General features: G+C 50.7%; 1 protein-coding gene across 5 annotated transcripts in view; it reads right to left on the bottom strand.

Moving 5' to 3' along the window:
• GNAL (G protein subunit alpha L) overlaps positions 1-17406 on the bottom strand; it is a 187140-nt gene that overhangs the window by 136906 nt on the left and 32828 nt on the right. The window contains exons 1-3 of one of the 5 annotated variants that reach the window (XM_008261024.5): positions 1896-2035; positions 1047-1291; positions 687-759 (exon numbers count right to left, since the gene is read on the bottom strand). In XM_008261024.5, the coding sequence (XP_008259246.1) occupies positions 687-759; positions 1047-1188 (215 nt within the window). In that variant the 5' untranslated portion in view covers positions 1189-1291; positions 1896-2035. Of the gene's footprint in view, positions 1-686; positions 760-1046; positions 1528-1895; positions 2036-17406 lie in introns of those variants that run through there. The other 4 variants (XM_051852169.3, XM_089305354.1, XM_002713561.6 and 1 more) reach the window with 4 other exon arrangements.

The raw sequence follows: 17406 nt of genomic DNA, 5'->3' as shown, positions 1-17406 counted from the left end.
GAAAAGTTCATATTGAGGTGCAGTTGCTTTCCATATTCACAGTCAGAATCTGTGGATCAAGAACATTTGGGGGAAAAGAACTGGGTCTGTACTGAACGCGTACCACCTTTCCCCCTTGTCACCATTCCATCATCAGTAAGCAGCTATGCATAGGGCATTGTCACCGTGTAATATTGTAAGTCATCCAGAGGTGACTTCCAGTGGGCAGGAGGATGTGCGTGGGTTCTGTTCAAACAGTGCAGTGTTTTACGTAAGAAACTTCAGCATCCGCGGATCTGGGTTTCTAAGGGGTCCTGGAACCCATTGCCCATAGACACTGGGGACAAACTGCATTGATGGTGGGCTCCGAGCAGTACCAGTACTACAAACCAATAGCATAAGAATGTCGAATAAATTGTATTTCGTTAGTCAAGATACTTATTTTTAAACTAGATACTGTCAGAAGAATTTGCCTGGGTACGTTAAATTCAACAGCACATTTGTATTCCCCCTCACCCCTTCCCCGCCCCCCATCAAATGAACCGCTCAGCGACGTTAAATTCAACAGCACATTTGTATTCCCCCTCACCCCTTCCCCGCCCCCCATCAAATGAACCGCTCAGCGACTGCACTTCTGAGGGCAGCGAGAGAGATGGGACAAAGTTTGCAGGCACTTGGGCAGCAAACCCGGAACTGATCGTTCTTACTCGGGATTGAATCCATTGACGTGCAGGATCCTCATCTGTTTGACGATAGTGCTTTTCCCGGACTCACCAGCCCCTACAAACAGACAGACAGACTGCTGTGATGTGCGTCCTGACACTGTTGCCCACCCCGCTCACCCTGAAACCTGACCGAGCGAGTTTTCCCCTAAACAGGGGGCTATCGCGTCCTCGCCGCTCCTGGCTGCAAGAGCTCTGCCCCGCGCCGTCGGGGCTCGGCCGGCCCTGCCCGCTCTGCCCGGGCTCGCCGCGTTCCCAGCCGAGAGAGCTCTGCGGGGGCCGCGGGCCGTGCGCCCTGCCCGGGGCCGTGCGCTCCGCCGGGCCGCAGCCGCCGCGCGCCCTTACCCAGCAGCAGCAGCCGGTGAGTCGCTTTGTAAGCCAGGCGCTCTTTCTGCAACTGCTTCTCGATCTTTTTGTTGGCCTCGCGTCGTTCTTTTTCATCGACGCCCTGGTCTTCTGTCGTCTTGCTGTTGCCCAAACACCCCATGCCTGCCCGCTGAGACTGACGACCGCACTGTTAGGAATGCGTACAGAAAGCACCAGAGAGGCGCAGCGATTTGTGGATCTGGCGACAGCTTCGTTCCTCCTCGCTGCTGAAAGAAACGGCCTCGTCTCTCTCGGTGTTTTCCGATGGGAACAGACGTTTCTTCTCCCACCCACTGCCCGCTGCAAACTCCCAAGTGAAAAGGATGCAAGGAAGACGCGCCGATGGAAAAAATGCTTTTTAAAAGACTGTTAAAAAATCTGCCGGATAAACACCGTACAATGAGCGGAGACGGAGAGGCGCGGGCGCCCGGCTCCGTTGGAAACAGGCGCACGGCACGGCGCAGCGCCCTGGGCTCGCCCCGCGTCCCCGCGCCTCGCTCAGTCCCGCCCCGTGGGGGGACCCCGAGGGGGCGGCGCGCACGCTCGGAGGCTGGGTCCCCTCCGGGCAGACGGCCTAGCACAGCGCGGAAGGACGGAGCGCGCCACCGGGTCCCACCGGGGTGACTACGGGCACCTGCCGGGCCGGCTCACGTCCCGCTCGGCCTCTGCCGTCGAACCCGCGCTGCCTCAGGAGTCCGAGCTTACGCGGCGGAAGAAGGGGAACGGGAAGGGGCAGGGGCTCCGAGGCGGCCGCACCGCTGGTGCCGGGACTCTCCGGCTCCCCAGCAGAGCCCGGCGGGCAGGAGGAAGGACAAGGGGGACGCTTACACGCTGCGCGCGTGGGTTCCCGAGCCCGCCGCCCGCTCCTGCAGCCGCGGCCGCGTGGCTCTCTCGCACCCCGCGCCAGGGAGAGTGCTGTGGGCGCGCGCTCGCCGCCTTCGCCCGGGATCATGCATATTCTATCAGGGAGGAGGCTCCCAGAGGCGCCCCAGTCGCACCGCCTTTGTTCCCTTGACGCTCGCTCGAGACGCAGCAGCGCACCCACGCCGCCGCCTCCCTCGCCGCCTGTCTTTACCTCCAGCCCCCTGTTCCTCCTCTGCAGCTCTTCCTGACACCTTTTCTAGAAGACACTGTGGCCTCCAGCTTGGCCTTGTGGCAGAGGAGCGAGCGAGGGCGGGAGACCGGCACCTGTTGGCCTTCGCTGTGACTGAGGCCGAGCCCCCTCCCTTCCTGGTAGGCAGGACGGGCAAAGACGTCCCTGGGCCCGCGTCGGGGCGGCGGTGCAGACCACGGTTCCTGCGCACTCAGCTGCTGCAAGGTCATAGTCTCCAGTTGGGCGGGCCCTGTGCTCTACCCCCAACCCTGCACCCGGGCCTGGCTTTCTCATGCCTTGGTTCAGCTGTGTTTTCGAGGCCCCCACTTTTCTCCAAACTCTCATGTTCAGCCTGACTTGGCCTTCTCGCCCCCCAGCGGCGCTGCCCCACGCTCGGCTTCTCCATCGCGGGTCACAGACACTGCCCCTGCCTCCCCCGGACCCCTCCTCCCCGCCCCCGCCGTCCCCTCACCGCCTCCTCCTTCAGCCTCTGCTCTTTCTATGGGCTTCTGTCTCTCACTAGTATAAACACATTCAACTCTGTCCCATTTTAAACCAACAAAGCCTTCCCCCTCGGGCCGTGTCCGCTTCCTCCACGGTCGCCCTCGTGCCCACTGTGGCGCAGAGTTAAACAGGGCATCTGACGCTGCCTGGCCTGCACATCCTACCTACCCCCTGTTCATACCCCAGCCCCTGCAGCCTGCCTATGGCTCATGCCTCACACAAAAAAATCTCTTATCAGCATCCTCCACGCTTTCCTAGGGCCTAAAAGGTCTCAAGGAATCTTGGTCTCCACTGCACTTGACTTCTCCCTGGAGGTTCAACTCCTCTTTGAGACAGGGTGTCTTTGGCTACCTCCACACTGCCCTTGGGGGCTCCTGGCTCACCTCTGGCTGGGGTAGCTCAGTGCCTGGGTCACCCAGCACAGCCTCCTCTCTCCCCTGGCACATGTTCTGGGTGGGCCAACTGTACCCTCCACACCCTGACCACACAGGTCTAAACCATGGCCACATCAAGTCACCAGCCCAATGCCCCCATGGGGCCTCAACTTGGCAAGCGTGGGTCCAGCCCTGTTGGAAGCATATGGGGAGTGAACCAGTGGCTGGAAGCTATCTACCTCTCTGACTCTCAAATAAATAAAATAATTTTTAAAATTGAATGTTTTCATGGGATTTGTCTTGTCCTCTTCTTTTTGGCAATGTATAATTCATGGCATTTAAAAAAGGGACAGGTATTTGGTTTAGTGGTTAAGATGTCCCCAGTCCACGGAGGAGAACCTGGGTTCGCTACCTAACTCTAACCCTCGATTCCAGCTTCCTGCTAATGCAGTTCCTGAGAGGCAGTGGGGATGCTTGAGTGGTGGCTCCCTGCCACCCACATGGGAGACCCAGGCTGAGTTCCTCCCTCCCAGCTTCGGCCTGGTCCAAGCCTGGACATTGCAATAACCCTGAAAAGCAGGCACTACTATCACTATTATTTTAAGAGGGTGAGTTTGAGGGGTGTCTTTACATACACCCTTGCAGTCTGGTTGTGACAAGTGCACAGTACCTGCAGTGTGTACCTCCACATCCCACTCAACCCTAAAACGTAAAAGTGCTTTCCAGGGCAGGATTTGGGCACAGAGAGTTAAGTCAGTGCCTGCAATACCAGCATCCCATAGCAAGTGCTGGTTCTAGTCCCTACTGCTTTGCTTCAGATCCAGTTTTCTGTTAATGTGCCTGGGAAAGCATCGGATGATGGCCTAAGCACTAGGGCCCCTGCCATACATGTGGGAGACCTGGATGGAATTCCTGGCTCCTAGCTGTGGCCTGGCTCAACCTCAGCTATTGCAGCCACTGAGGGAGTGAACCAAATGGTGGAAGATCTCTTTCTCTCCCTGTCTTCCCTACCCTCTGTCATTCTGACTTTCAAGTTAATCAGTCAATAAATCTTTTAAAAAATATGCTTTCCTTATATAGTGGGCTTCAAAAAGTTTAGGAAAAAAAGGAATCAAATGACAATTTGAATTTCCCATGAACTTTTTGAGGCCCCCTTGTATAATAACGAAAATACTTCTTATGAAAAAAGCAAAATCAACCTTTTTTTTTTTAAAGTTTCATTTATTTGTTTTTTATTGGAAAAGGAGAGAGAGAGAAAGAGACCTTCCATCTGCTCCCCAAATGCCTGAAACACCCAGGGCTGGGCCAGGCTGAAGCCAGGAGCCCAGAATTCCATCCAGGTCTCCCACATTGGTGGCAGGGACTCAAGTACTTGAGCCAACATTTGGCCTCCCAGGATGTGCATTAGCAGGAAGCTGGGTCAGAAGTGGAACAAAGACTTGAACCCAGGCACACTGATACAGGCATATTCAGGCATCATGAGCAGTGTCTTAACTGCTGTGCCCCAGTGCATTCCAAGCCAGTGTTTATTATCAAGCAGGAACTCCAGACACTAAAAGCATTTTTTTTTAAACTCACTCATCTGGACTTTACTTAGTCTGGTCTTAGAAAGAAAGTGATTTAGGAGCCAGTGATGTGACTCAGTATGTTAATCCTCTGCCTTCAGTGCCAGCATCCTGTATGGGCGCCTGTCTAGTCCTGGCTGCTCCTCTTCCAATCCAGCTCTCTGCTATGGCTTGGGAAAGCAGTAGAAGAAGGCCCAAGTCCTTGGGCCTTGTACCTGCATGGGAGACCCGGAAGAAGCTCCTGGCTCCTGGCTCCAGATCAGTGCAGTTCCGGCCATTGCAGCCATTTGGGCAGTGAACTGGCAGATCGAAGACCTCTCTGTCTCTCCCTCCCACTGTCTGTAACTCTATCTCTTAAATAAATAAATAAAAACCTAAAAAGAATTGTTAAAAAAAGATTTATTTAAAAAGAGAGAGAGAAAGAAAGAGAGAGAGAGAAAGTGATTCTTATTGGGGCCGGTGCTGTGGTGTAGTGGGTAAAGCCATTGCATGCAGTGCCGGCATCTCATATGGGTTCTGGTTCAAGTCCAGGGTGTTCCACTTCCAATCCAACTCCTTGCTAATATGCCTGGAAAAGCAGCATAAGGTGGTCCAAAATCAGCAGAAGATGGTCCAAGTGCTTGGGCCCCTGTACCTACATGGGAGACCTGGAGGAAGCTCCTGGTTCCTGACTTCGGATTGGCCCAGCTCCAGCTGTTGTGGCCATTTGGGGAGTGAACCAGTGGATGGAAGAGCGCACGCTCTCTCTCTCTTTCTACCTCTCTCTCTCTTCCTCTCTCTCTCTCTCTGCCTCTCCGTAACTCTGCCTTTCAAATAAATAAATCTTAAAAAAGTGAATTTTATTATGTTTCAAGCCACTGGATCAGAATCCAGATCCCTCACTGGTGCAAGACTGGACGACAGGCAGCACAATCATCTGTTGCCAAGCAGCTGCAGAACAGCATCAGCATCTGTTGCCAGGCAACGCACAGCCACTTGTAGGGATGAAAGGTGGCCCTGGGAGCCACACCGCGGAGGGCAGAGGCTGGAAGAGCAGGTGAGGGAAGGCTTTGGTCACCTCTAGAAGAGTCGGAAAGGCACAATGTTTGGAGCAAAAGTCCAACAGTGAAACAAAGTGGAGTTCTCCTCACTTCTATTGATGTTCATTACTTACGGTTGCGGGGATGTCTCAGAACTCCTAGGACATTGAGAAGTTTAGTTATTTAAATTTCTTTTGTAATAGTTATTTGATTTTTGAATAGTGAATTTAAAAATTTGTCTTTTTTTTTTTCTTCAGTTGCTTTGATTGAAGATGGCGAATGTTGAAAAAAAAAAAAAAGTCACTTGCTCTCTGGTTAGCTAAAACTCCCAGTCCTCCAGAGCAATACGAAGAAAATTTGCTTCCCATTATGTGGAAACTTTCTATGGAAATTCACTTAACTGGATGAAAAAATTCAAGGCGATTGTTTCAGTTCATGACGGGCCTGGATCCCGATGATGTCCAAGATATTTGAAAAATGCCCAGAAGGGCCGGCGCTGTGGCATAGCTGGTAAAGCTGCCACCTGCAGCGCTGGCATCCCATATGGGTGCCGGTTCAAGTCCCAGCTGCTCCATTTCTGATCCAGCTCTCTGTTATGGCCTGGGAAAGCAGTGGAAGATGGCCCAAGTCCTTGGACCCCTGCACCCGCGTTGGGGACCTGGAAGAAGATCCTAGGTCCTGGCTTCGGATCGGCTCAGCCCTGGCCGTTGTGGCCATCTGGGGAGTGAACCAGTGGGCAAAAGACCTCACTCTCTCTCTCTCTGTCTCTGCCTCTCTATAACTTTGCCTTTCAAGTAAATTAAAATAAATCTTAAAAAAAAAATGCCTAGAGTGATGGGTTGCACGTTAGTGGATGCACTGAATTTCATATCAAAAATCAAAATGTAAAATGTTAACATATTCTGCATTTCTGCAGTGTTTCCATTTTAGAGGTTATACAACATTGAAACTGTACTCTTGTAACAGGAACATCCACAGTTTTAAAACAAGAGGAGCAAAGTAGTTTGCGAAAGGCGAACAGTCACTGATTCAGTGCATTGACAACGCCAGAAGCTGACAGGCCCAGCCAGAAGGCCGTCAACAGCCTGGTGTGCCGCTGGCCGCTGAGTGAAGCAGGCCCCCACCTCAGCCAGGGGTCTGTCCTCATTCTGCTTTGTGGCATTTCTGAAACTTACTCTTGTTCTTTTTTCCTTCCTGGTGGGTTGGTGGAACATAACCTGCTCAGATCATCTTTTATTTTTAGCAGCAGAGATTACTCCATGATCTCATTACGTGACACCTGAAAAATATCGTGCAACAATCTTCATGCTTGTATAGGAAAGCGGAAAAACCACTTTCAAGTTTCCTGTTCTGTACCTGACGCCCTGAGATCAACTGTTTTCACATTTATTGGCATCATTTATCTTTTGTTCCCCTTACTCCTATAACTAAGTGATCCAGATCGCTAAGTGATATTAAAGAGCTTTCGGAAGTGCCATCCAAGGTAGGCTTGTTGACTGGCAGCCTTAAACTCCAACAACAAAAGCAAACACAAAAATCCCCACTGGCAAGTCATTAAGAAAAGTGTGTTTGATGTCTCTGACCCCATGTTCCAAAGCCCAGGACTCCAATTAGAATATTCAGTTCGGTGTCACAGATAGGAGTTTAAGACAGTGGGAAGTAGGAAGCCAGCAGCTCCTTAAACAAAACATCCCATAACACACAACAGGGGAGCCTGCCAAGAGGGAATGGAACCACCAGTGTTTGACAGTTCAGAAATGCCATGGGAGCCACCAAGTTGGACTGGTAATGAGGCAGAGACAGCTGGCCAGGGCAGGTCTGGCAGCTGTGGGTGCATTTGAAGAGAAACTGCACACATCAAAGTTGCATTTAAAACACATTTTACAAACCAGAAATCAAATAAGGGCTCAATGGCGTGGGAGAAGGCAAGACTGGAAGAGAGAAAATCTGCCTCCCTGTTGACTTCATTCCACATTTTTAAGAGATTGATTTTTAAAAAATGTATTTGAATGGCAGAGAGACAGAAGGAGAGAGAGAGAGAGAGAAAGAGAGAAACTTCCACCTGTTGGTTCACTTCCCAAATGGTTGCGACAGCCAGGATCTAGAAACTCCATCAGGTCTCCTATGTAGGTGGCAGGGGTCCAAGCACTTGGGCCATCTTCCACTGCTTTCCCAGTGCATTAGCAGGGAGTTGGACCTGACGTGGAGCAGCCAGGACTCAAACCCATGCTCCAATGTGGAAAGCCAGTGTCACAGGTGATAGCTTAAGCCACTGTGCCACAATGCTGGTCCTATACTTCACTCTTTAACCTCAAATAGCCTAGCAAAATTTTGGACTACAGCAGATAAACAGTTGTTTAATTGATGGGCTTTTCATTCTGATGTGAAGTTTCACTAATGATCCAACCAGATTTAAAGACAGCTCTAGCTTTTCTAATACACAAATATCAGATAAAGTAAAACGTACAAATTCTGCAAACAAACCTTACAAACATGGTCCAAGCTTATATCTTAAGGAATATTTTATGACTAAAAAATAGTTCTAGCTCTTAGAGATGGTTCTAGATATCATGAGTTTTTGAGTCCTCAAGTAATTATATTCACTGACATGTTTAAATTTCATTTATTTATTTGAGAGGCAGAGAGGAGAGACAGAGAATTCCCCCCATCCACTGGCTCACTCTCTATATGCTCACACTGGCTAAAGCCAGGAGCCTGGTATCCATTCCAGATTGCTTAGATGGGTAGCAGGAATCCAATTCCTCAAGCCATGACTGTAGCCTTCCAGGATCTGTGTTAGTAGAAATCTGGAATCAAAAGGTGGAGCCAGGAATCAAACCCAGGTACTCTGATGTGGGATGCAGCCTCCCAACTTGTGTCTTAACCACTAGTCTAAATGGCCACCCTATCACTAACATGTTTTTTAACAAAGTGAATTCAACCCCACAAAGTCCCTTGATTTGGAGCAAAAAGAGACAGAAACAATGTATTCTGCATTTCAAGCGCTTAACTATGTTCTCCTGGCGTAGGTGAAATAGCAGAGCTGCGAGAGGTATGGTAGCCTGAGTTCCCAGTGTTAACAGGTGGAAGTTCAGGACTCTCTGCCTGCCTGACAGCTGTTCTCATGTTTCATCAAACCACAGGACAATATGCTGTAGAGGAAGCTGGCTGATTTCCTGTCTGTACAGCATAGGCTCTGAAAAGAGACACACGCTCATTCCGCCCCATAGACTGTATTCTACAGACATGAAACACAAAAGAGTAAGGAAGCTGCGAGATCCATTTCTTTTGTTCTTGAGCTGTTGGAAAAAAACAAGACTAGTCCAGGTAGAGCATCCCTAACTTGAAAACCCAAGATCTGAAATGCTACAAAGTCCAACACTTTTTGAGCACCAATATGACGTCACAAGTGGAAAATTCCAAACCCGACCTCATGTGATGGCTGTCATTCAAAATGCAGCTGCATTAAAAATGTTGTATAAGATTTCCTTTGGGCTATGTGTACAGGTATATATGAAACATAAATGAGCTTCATATTTAGGCTTGGGTCCCATCCTTGATATATCTCATGATGTAATGCAAATATTTCAACATCTTTGGAATCAGAAACACCTCTGGTCCCGAGCATTTTAGACAGGGGACACTCAGTTTCTACACCCCAATCATTTGGAGGTCCATGTGTGACAACGTGTAGGCACTGAGGGCTGAAAGCGGGGACGGGACTTGACAGGGTGTATAGGATCCAGGGAAAAGCTTCATCAGGGAGGAGGAACTGAGAATGGTGTGGAACACATAGAGAGAGACAGATTGAACATCAGGCACAGGAAACTGTAAGAGTAGAAGGAGGGGCCGGCACTGTGGTGTAGCGGGTAAAGCTGCCGCCTGCAGCGCCGGCATTCCATATGGGAACCGGTTGGAGTCCTGGCTGCTCCACTTCCGATCCAGCTCTCTGACATGGCCTGGGAAAGCAGCAGAAGATGGTCCAAGTCCTTGGGCTCCTGCACTTGCGTGGGAGACCTGGTAGAGGCTCCTGGCTCCTGGCTTTGGATCGGCACAGCTCTGGCCGTTGTGGCCAATTGGGGAGTGAACCAGCGGATGGAAGACCTCTCTCTCTCTCTCTCTCTCTCTCTCTCTCTCTCTCTCTATCTCCTTCTCTCTCTCTGTGTAACTCTGACTTTCAAATAAATAAATAAATCTTTAAAAAAAAGAAATGCAAATGCTCAACATGACCGTGTCCTCCAGGTGTACACGCTCCCGTGAAGGGTGCAGCCTGGTGGCTGTTGGGCGAGAATGGCAGGTTTCCAATCTCTTTCTCCAAGTTATTATAGTTTCCTTCTCTGGAAATGAGTGAGGACAGTGGTGTACATCTCACAGAGCTGTGGTCAGAATTTATAAATGAACTCATCATTTCATCTTCTGCCAGGGCCTAGCAACCAGAACGCTTTCCATACCCGTCATTATTACTATTATTATTACTATCATTCGGTATTAATTTAACAAACACTCATACTATATCCATTTAACCCTCCAAGAGAGGCAGCACATTGATGACCTTGAGGAGCTCCTGGTATGTTCTACTAGGTGGACATGGGAACAGTGAACTGTGGTGTGTTCATTGGAAATCTTCCGAGTCCCTGCCCACACAGCTGGGCCAAGCAGAAGCTGCTGGCAACACAAAAGGCAATGAGACAAGTTAGCAAACTGTATCAAAAATGCACTTGTGGCAGACAAGTGGATGAACAAGGGATGGTTTGTACATACAAGGGGATGTTAATCAACTCAAAAGGATAGAAATTCTGATACTTGTCACAGCACGGATGACCCTTAAAGACAGTGTGCTTAGTGAAATGAGCCGGTCACAAGAAGACAGATATTGTTGTATGATTCCACTTACATGAGAAACATAGAGGAGTCGAATTCAGAGACAGAAAGTAGGATTGTGGTAGCCAGGGGCTGGGAAGAGAGGAGGAAATGAACAGTTACTCTTTAATTGGTGAAGAGTTCCAGTCTGGGAGGACAAACAAGTTCTGTAGATGGTTGGTGGTGATGGCTGCACGATGGCAATGTACTTAATGCCACGTAATTCTGTACTTAAAAACAGTGAAAATGGTTACATGTCATGCATACTTTGACAAAATTAAAAAACTGCACAGTATTATCTTCAGAAGGACAGTGGTGGTAGAGAAAAATCTTTTTGGGGAGTGACAACACACGTTTGTGGTTTGTTCTGACTCTATTGTAGTGGAGTGACAGAATTCCTTGCTCTGACACATTTCATGCAATTACAGCTTATTACCCACAAGTGGCAGTGTAGAGCCCGATGGACAGAGGGAGGCTCTAAGGTGTTTTTATTAAGGCAGTACATTTTTTTTTTCATCTACCCCTCCCCCCCTCCATCCTAAAGTGTTTTTGATTGCTTACCATATTTCAGGCATTTTGAAACTACCAGGATGAATAAGGCACTGTCCCTTCCCTTATGTAGTTTAATGGACTCACAGAGAGGCAGGGACCTGTGATCAAGTTCCCGGATGTTTGCAGAGGGCCCACAGGCAGCACACAGGAGTGCATGATCAACTCTAAAATGAAAAAATTCTGAAAGGTGCTGGTTCTCCACGTCTCAGTGGATCAGAAGAGATGCACACTGTGGACACTGCACAGGGCCTGAGTAGTGCAGCCGCTCTCCAATGTCCTAGGGTGTACCCTTCCGGAAGGAGCTAAAAGGCCCTTTTACAGATTGGGGGAAAAAAAAGCACACCTCTACCTCTTCCACTAATTCCAGGAAGAAAAATCAAACAAACCTACCTCCCCTCCCACTCAGTTAAGCAGATTTATCTGCATATAATGACTGATGAATTAATTACCTCTTTGCGCAGTTGCCTTAGCAACTGGCTTCTTTTTGAATTTGGCTTAGCTACAGAATTTAAAGCAACAGTATTCTTCATAATCGGATATCAGATTGTATTAGGGCACTTCAGAGAGTTCATGAAAATGCAGATTATGAAACAACCATGTATGGATTTCAAAATGTCTTTTATCCAAGTAAACCACCTCTTTTTAAATTCTGTCTCCCCATGAACTTTTTGAAATGGCCCTTGTATATGAAACACATCAGAACATAAACTTGTTTTATCCTGGGGAAGGGGCACTATGCACCTCTCTCAGAAAACCTACAGAGCTACTGATGAGGAGAAGGGAGACAGAGCTGAAATCTATCCTTGCATGGTTTGTTTATGTCTGTCATTATGTAGGGACCATTTGAGGGATTTAAAGGATAGATCAATGAAAGACTGGCATTTCAAAGGGACTCCCTCACAGCAGACGAATTCCAAAGTTGGATGCATCCTGCGACTGAGCGATGAAGAAATGCGCCGCAGCTATTGTGACTGAGAGGCAGAATTCTTAGAGAGGAAGACAGATGTGGAATGAGGGGAGGTTGGAAGTATGACAAGAGCCTTTGGGGTAGACTGGATTTCTGAGAGTGGGTATAAACCCATGACTTCCAGAATACTCATGGGCATCTTCAGGAGTATGTCCACATATATTACCTGTGTGACTGACAGTGTAGGGTTTAGGCAAAAGGCAGGGCACAGGAACAAGGGAAGATTTCACTCACTTAAATTTGTTTTCCTGAGGATGTTCCAGGAAAGCTTGTCTGGCCTGCAGTAGATTCTGTTATTAAAAAAGTTTATTTATTTATTTGAAAGTCAGAGTTACAGAGAGTCAGGGAGAGACAAAGAGAGAACTTCCATCCACTGGTTCACTCCCTAGATGGCTACAGTGGCCAAGGCTGGGGCAGGCTGAAGCCAGGAGACAAACTTCCTCTAGGTTTCCCAAGTGGGTGCAGGGGCCCAATTGCATGGGCCATCATCAGGGAGTTGGACTGGAAGTGGAGTGGCTGGGACTTGAACAATCTGGTATGCCAGTGTCGCAGGCAGTGGCTTTACCCGCTTATGCCACAATGCTGGCCCCTGGGTCAGATTCTTGAACATCAAGTGTATGAAGATGCATAGAGTGAGAGGGAATGGTCCCCTGCCCCCTCATTTCTACATCCGGGACACTCTCCTAACCCTTGCGATAAAAGCCCCAGTACACTGCTTCTCAAGGAGACAGCTTCTCTAGGGAACTCTACCTTCCCACCATCTTCTTTACCTGTCACAGGTAAACAAAGCCTCCTTCTGAGCAGCTCCGACTGGAGGTTTACTATTTGGCAAAACCCAGATGAATGGGCCCCCTGTGTCTGCTGACACTTGCATGTGTGTCTGTAAGGGCTGTGAAGGTGTAACACACACACACACACACACACAAGCGGTCTTTCACGGAAAATACATGCTATGAAAAAATGTGAATGGACTTTAATTTTTTGTGTGCCCAAATAATCTTATCTTTTAAAAAGATTTATTTATTTATTTGAAGGTCAGAGTTAGAGAGAGAGAGAGAGAGAGAGAGAGATTCCATCTGCTGGTTCTCTCCCCCAAATGGCTGAGCCAGGCTGAAGCCAGGAGCCAGGAGTGTCTTCCAGGTCTCCTACGTGGGTGCAGGGGCCCAGCTATCTGGGCCATCATCTGGGAGCTGGATTGAAGTTGAGCAGTGGGGACTTGAATGGTGTCCATATGGGATGCAGGGGTCACAGGAGGTGGCTTTACTGACTATGGCACAATGCTGGCCCTGACACTAGATGCTACGCCAGCAACCCACATGAGTGTCAGGTTGAGTCTTGGCTGCTCCACTTCCGATCCAGGTCCCCGCTAATGTGCTTGGGAAATCAGTGGAAGATGGCCCAAGTGTTTGGGTTCCTGCACCCACGTGGGAGACCAGGAAGAAGCTCCTGGCTCCTGGCTTCAGCCAGGCCCAGCCCCGGTTGTTGCAGACATTGAGAGAATGAACAAGTGGATAAAAGATCTCTCTCTGTGTCTCTCCTCCTCTCTGTAACTCCGCCTTTCAAATAAATAAAAAAATAAATCTTTAGAAAATGTCAGAGTCATAGAAGAGCTGAAGAGAGATGACAACCAAAGGAAATATCCGGCCAGCCTGATCCTGTCCTGCAGAGGAAAGTGGGTAAACACAAAATATGCAGTGGAATTCGGAGGGAAGATGAGATACACTTACTGCATCAACGTTCAACGTGGGGCAGCTGAGCGCTGTACTGTGGCGATGGAAGCACACACTGACACACGTCCGCACCTGTCCCTGTACCTACCCTGGTCTCCCTTCTACCTCTTCCTGCCTGCCTTTGCCTCTGACTCTCCACACCAAGGCATCTACATTCAGAACGGACGCAGGGCGTCATGGGGGAAATGCTAACAAGGGGTGACTGGCGTGATGGGAGTTATTTGGGAATTTTTGTACTCTTCTTACTCTTGCAACTCCCTCCGACCCCACTCCAGCTTCAAATTATTTCCAAGTAAAAGTCAAACAGTTGAAAATCAGCCTGCAGGAGGTTCTCTGTTCTAGGGAAGGTTTTGGAGTCACTGGAAACCAAACGTCCCTAAGGCCTTGCCTGGGCCCTGCCTGATGCGCGGTTCGAGGTCTCCATGAGCTTCCTCAGTGGCGCCGTGCCGGGTCGGGGCCCGGCAGCAGCCCCCGCGGTCCTCGGGCGCGCTCGCACTCTGCCCGGCTGTGCGGACCTCGCTCCTCCTCGTCGTCAACCCGGACCCGCACCGCAAGGGCTTACCAATCGGGCCGGGAAGGCGCGCTTCCTCCTCTCTGCCCTAGAGGATCCCCAGCCGGTTCGAGGAAAGCCCAGGGTGTGGAGAGGACCAGCTTGTCCCTGGCGGGCTCGGCTCGCGGGAGACCAGACCCTCTAAGATGCCATCCTCGCCCCCCCCCCCCGCCCCCAGGGGCCCTGGCTCGGTGCCCACAGCACACACACCTGGCCAGCCCGCAGGCGGGGCAGCAGGCCACAGACGCCGGGAGCTGAAGATCAGCACTTTGGCTGGAATAGCCTGGGCAGAAGAGCTGGGCTTGGGAAGCTGTGGTCGCTCAGCAGGGTCCGCCCAGGAGGCACACAAAGAACCCCGCTGCCCCCAACCCACTCCTTTTGCCCAGGAACTGGCTCTGCAGGGCCCTGCACCGGTTCCCTGCCCTGGCCTCCCGCTGGGTGCAGAGGGGATTGGAGGGTGGGGGCGGGGGTCAGGGCCCCTCCTGTGAGGCCCCGTCCCAGGAGCTCCCGGTCCCAGCCCCTTACGGGTTTCCTGACCTTCCCCACACCTTTAGAGGACCCTCCTCACGCTCTCTGGAAAGACCTGCTCTGAGTGGACCGTGGGTTTTCTAGCAGAATCCTCAGGGGCATCGCGCTCCACCCTGGGCCGATGTGTGCCCGGCTAGGGACACTGTTGTGGCTCAGAGTCACCCCGATTTCAGTCCCCATAGCTACTTTGCTCAGACACGCCAGCCCGTTCAGTTGAAAACCTGCACAACTGGATTTGGCAGCCCTGGCTGGGTGTCAGGTTCTGAGGAGGTGGTGCTGTGAGAAGGGGATTAACCATGGGCAGGGAGAGGGGGGTGCAGGGGCAGGTGGGCCATGAGCCCCCAGCCAGGGTGGCAGGAGGAAGGAGGGCACCCGGAGAAACACAGGGACAGCTGGCAGGGTCTTGCGGGAGATGAACAGTGGCTCCAGTGTCTCAGCATTTGATGGGAAAACCAGACACCCAACTGAAAGCGGCTTTCGGTCCTTATTGTAAACACGCATTTTCTTGTCTACAACACCAAAATGCGCATGGTGATGCAATGACTATTCAGCAATGAACATGCATCCTGGAAAAATCTATTAACTTTGAAATTATTTCAAGCTTACAGAAAAGTTGTCAGGATACTATGAGAATGTTCCATACACTCTTCACCAGGATTCCGTCAGCCTTTGCTGCATTGGCTTTGTCAATACCCTCTGCTCCCGTAGTTGTCCCGCCCTAGGGACCCAAGCATAGTGCCAATGGGTTCATGCCCATGAAGAGGAGGAGAGTGTGAGGGGTGCCCTGTAGCTGCTGGGGCCCAGGAAGGGAAGGTTTTCACTTTGCTGTCTGTTTGTGTTCCCTACATTTTATCTTTAAAAAAAAATTTTTTTTAAAGATTTTATTTATTTGACAGAGTTACAGAGAGGTAGACACACACACACACAGAAATATCTTCCATCTGCTGGTTCACTCCCCAAATGGCTCCAATAGCCGGAGTTGAGCCAATATGAAGCCAGGAGCCAGGAGCTTCTTCCGGGTCTCCCACGTGGGTGCAGGGCCCAAGAACTTGAGCCATCTTCTACTGCTTTCCCAGGCCATAGCAGAGAGCTGGAGCAGAAGTGGAGCAGCCAGGTCTCGAACTGGCGCCCATATGGGATGCCAGTGCTGCAGACTGGGGCTCTAACCTGCTGCACCACAGCACTGGCCCTGTTCCCTAAACTATACAGTGGACCTCCATACCACCCTCTCTACTCAACCCAGCTCACCTACTGATGCCTCTTGTTAATGTCCTCTGGTCAGCCTGCGCATGTGCATCGGGCCAGTGGGGTCCCTGAGCCCACCTTGGTTCAGCCCTTCTTCGTGTGAGGCATGTTCCTTCCACACATGTGCCCGACTATGCACACCCTACGGGCAGTCATCTCCTCCTGCACCGAGGGCACCCTGGGCTGGATCCCAGTCGCCTTCCCACTTGCCCTTTGCAGCCTGGTTTCTCTGCCACAGTCAGTCCCTCCAGAGGGACTCCAAGGGCTGGTCAGGTCACAGGTCCCTGAGCGAAGGAGGGAGGACTCCACCAGCAGTCTCCACTTAGGCTCAGGGGGTGTTCCCTCTGGAACCTGGGGTCCTAGGCTAGCCCCCTGCAAGCCATTGCCAAGGGCTCCTAGGGCTCCAGGCTCAGGCCCTCTGAACCCAGCCGTGACCACTTCCTCTGAACCCACGCTGTGTGGTTTGGTCAAGGAAAGGTTCATGCTCTTCTCTAACATCCCCATTCCACAAAGAACCCGATGAGACTCTGGAACGCCAGTTTCACCTGAACCAAGAGCTGTTCCCAAGAGAAGCTACCCACCCCGTCCCTTCCCGCCTCCTCCCAAGATGCAGTGGGAGCAGTTTTGCACAAGGGACTTGGGTCCTGTTCATCCAAGACCTGGGCTTTGGTTTAATTTATTTTTTATTTTATTTATTTTATTTATTTTTATTTTTTTTATTTTTTGACAGGCAGAGTGGACAGTGAGAGAGAGAGACAGAGAGAAAGGTCTTCCTTTTGCTGTTGGTTCACCCTCCAATGGCCGCCGCGGCCGGCGCGCTGTGGCCGGCACACCGCGCTGATCCGATGGCAGGAGCCAGGAGCCAGGTGCTTTTCCTGGTCTCCCATGGGGTGCAGGGCCCAAGCACCTGGGCCATCCTCCACTGCACTCCCTGGCCACAGCAGAGAGCTGGCCTGGAAGAGGGGCAACCGGGACAGAATCCGGCGCCCCAACCGGGACTAGAACCTGGTGTGCCGGCGCCGCTAGGCGGAGGATTAGCCTAGTGAGCCGCGGCGCCGGCCTAATTTATTTTTTAAATACAGAAAAGATTCTCCCAGGAGAGAATGAAAATCCCAACAAAGGATCGGGCATCTGCTGCTCGCTTTATTCCAACTCCAGGACTCTGGGGTGGGTGCAGGGGATCTGTGGTGCTCGTGGCCAGCTCTGACACAGGAGCCTGACCAATGCTAGGTTTCCCTGACACATCATGAGCTTGAATCCATGTCCCGTTGCACAGCCAGCAGATGCCACGAAGCCTCCTTTTGAGAAATGTCTACTTAGGTCTAGTGCCCATTTTTAAATGAGCTATTGAG

This window comes from Oryctolagus cuniculus, chromosome 10 (genome assembly GCF_051225735.1).
Source record: "Oryctolagus cuniculus isolate XC-2025 breed Fujian yellow rabbit chromosome 10, ASM5122573v1, whole genome shotgun sequence".
NCBI lineage: Eukaryota > Metazoa > Chordata > Mammalia > Lagomorpha > Leporidae > Oryctolagus > Oryctolagus cuniculus.
This window is presented reverse-complemented; position numbering and strand designations above follow the sequence as displayed.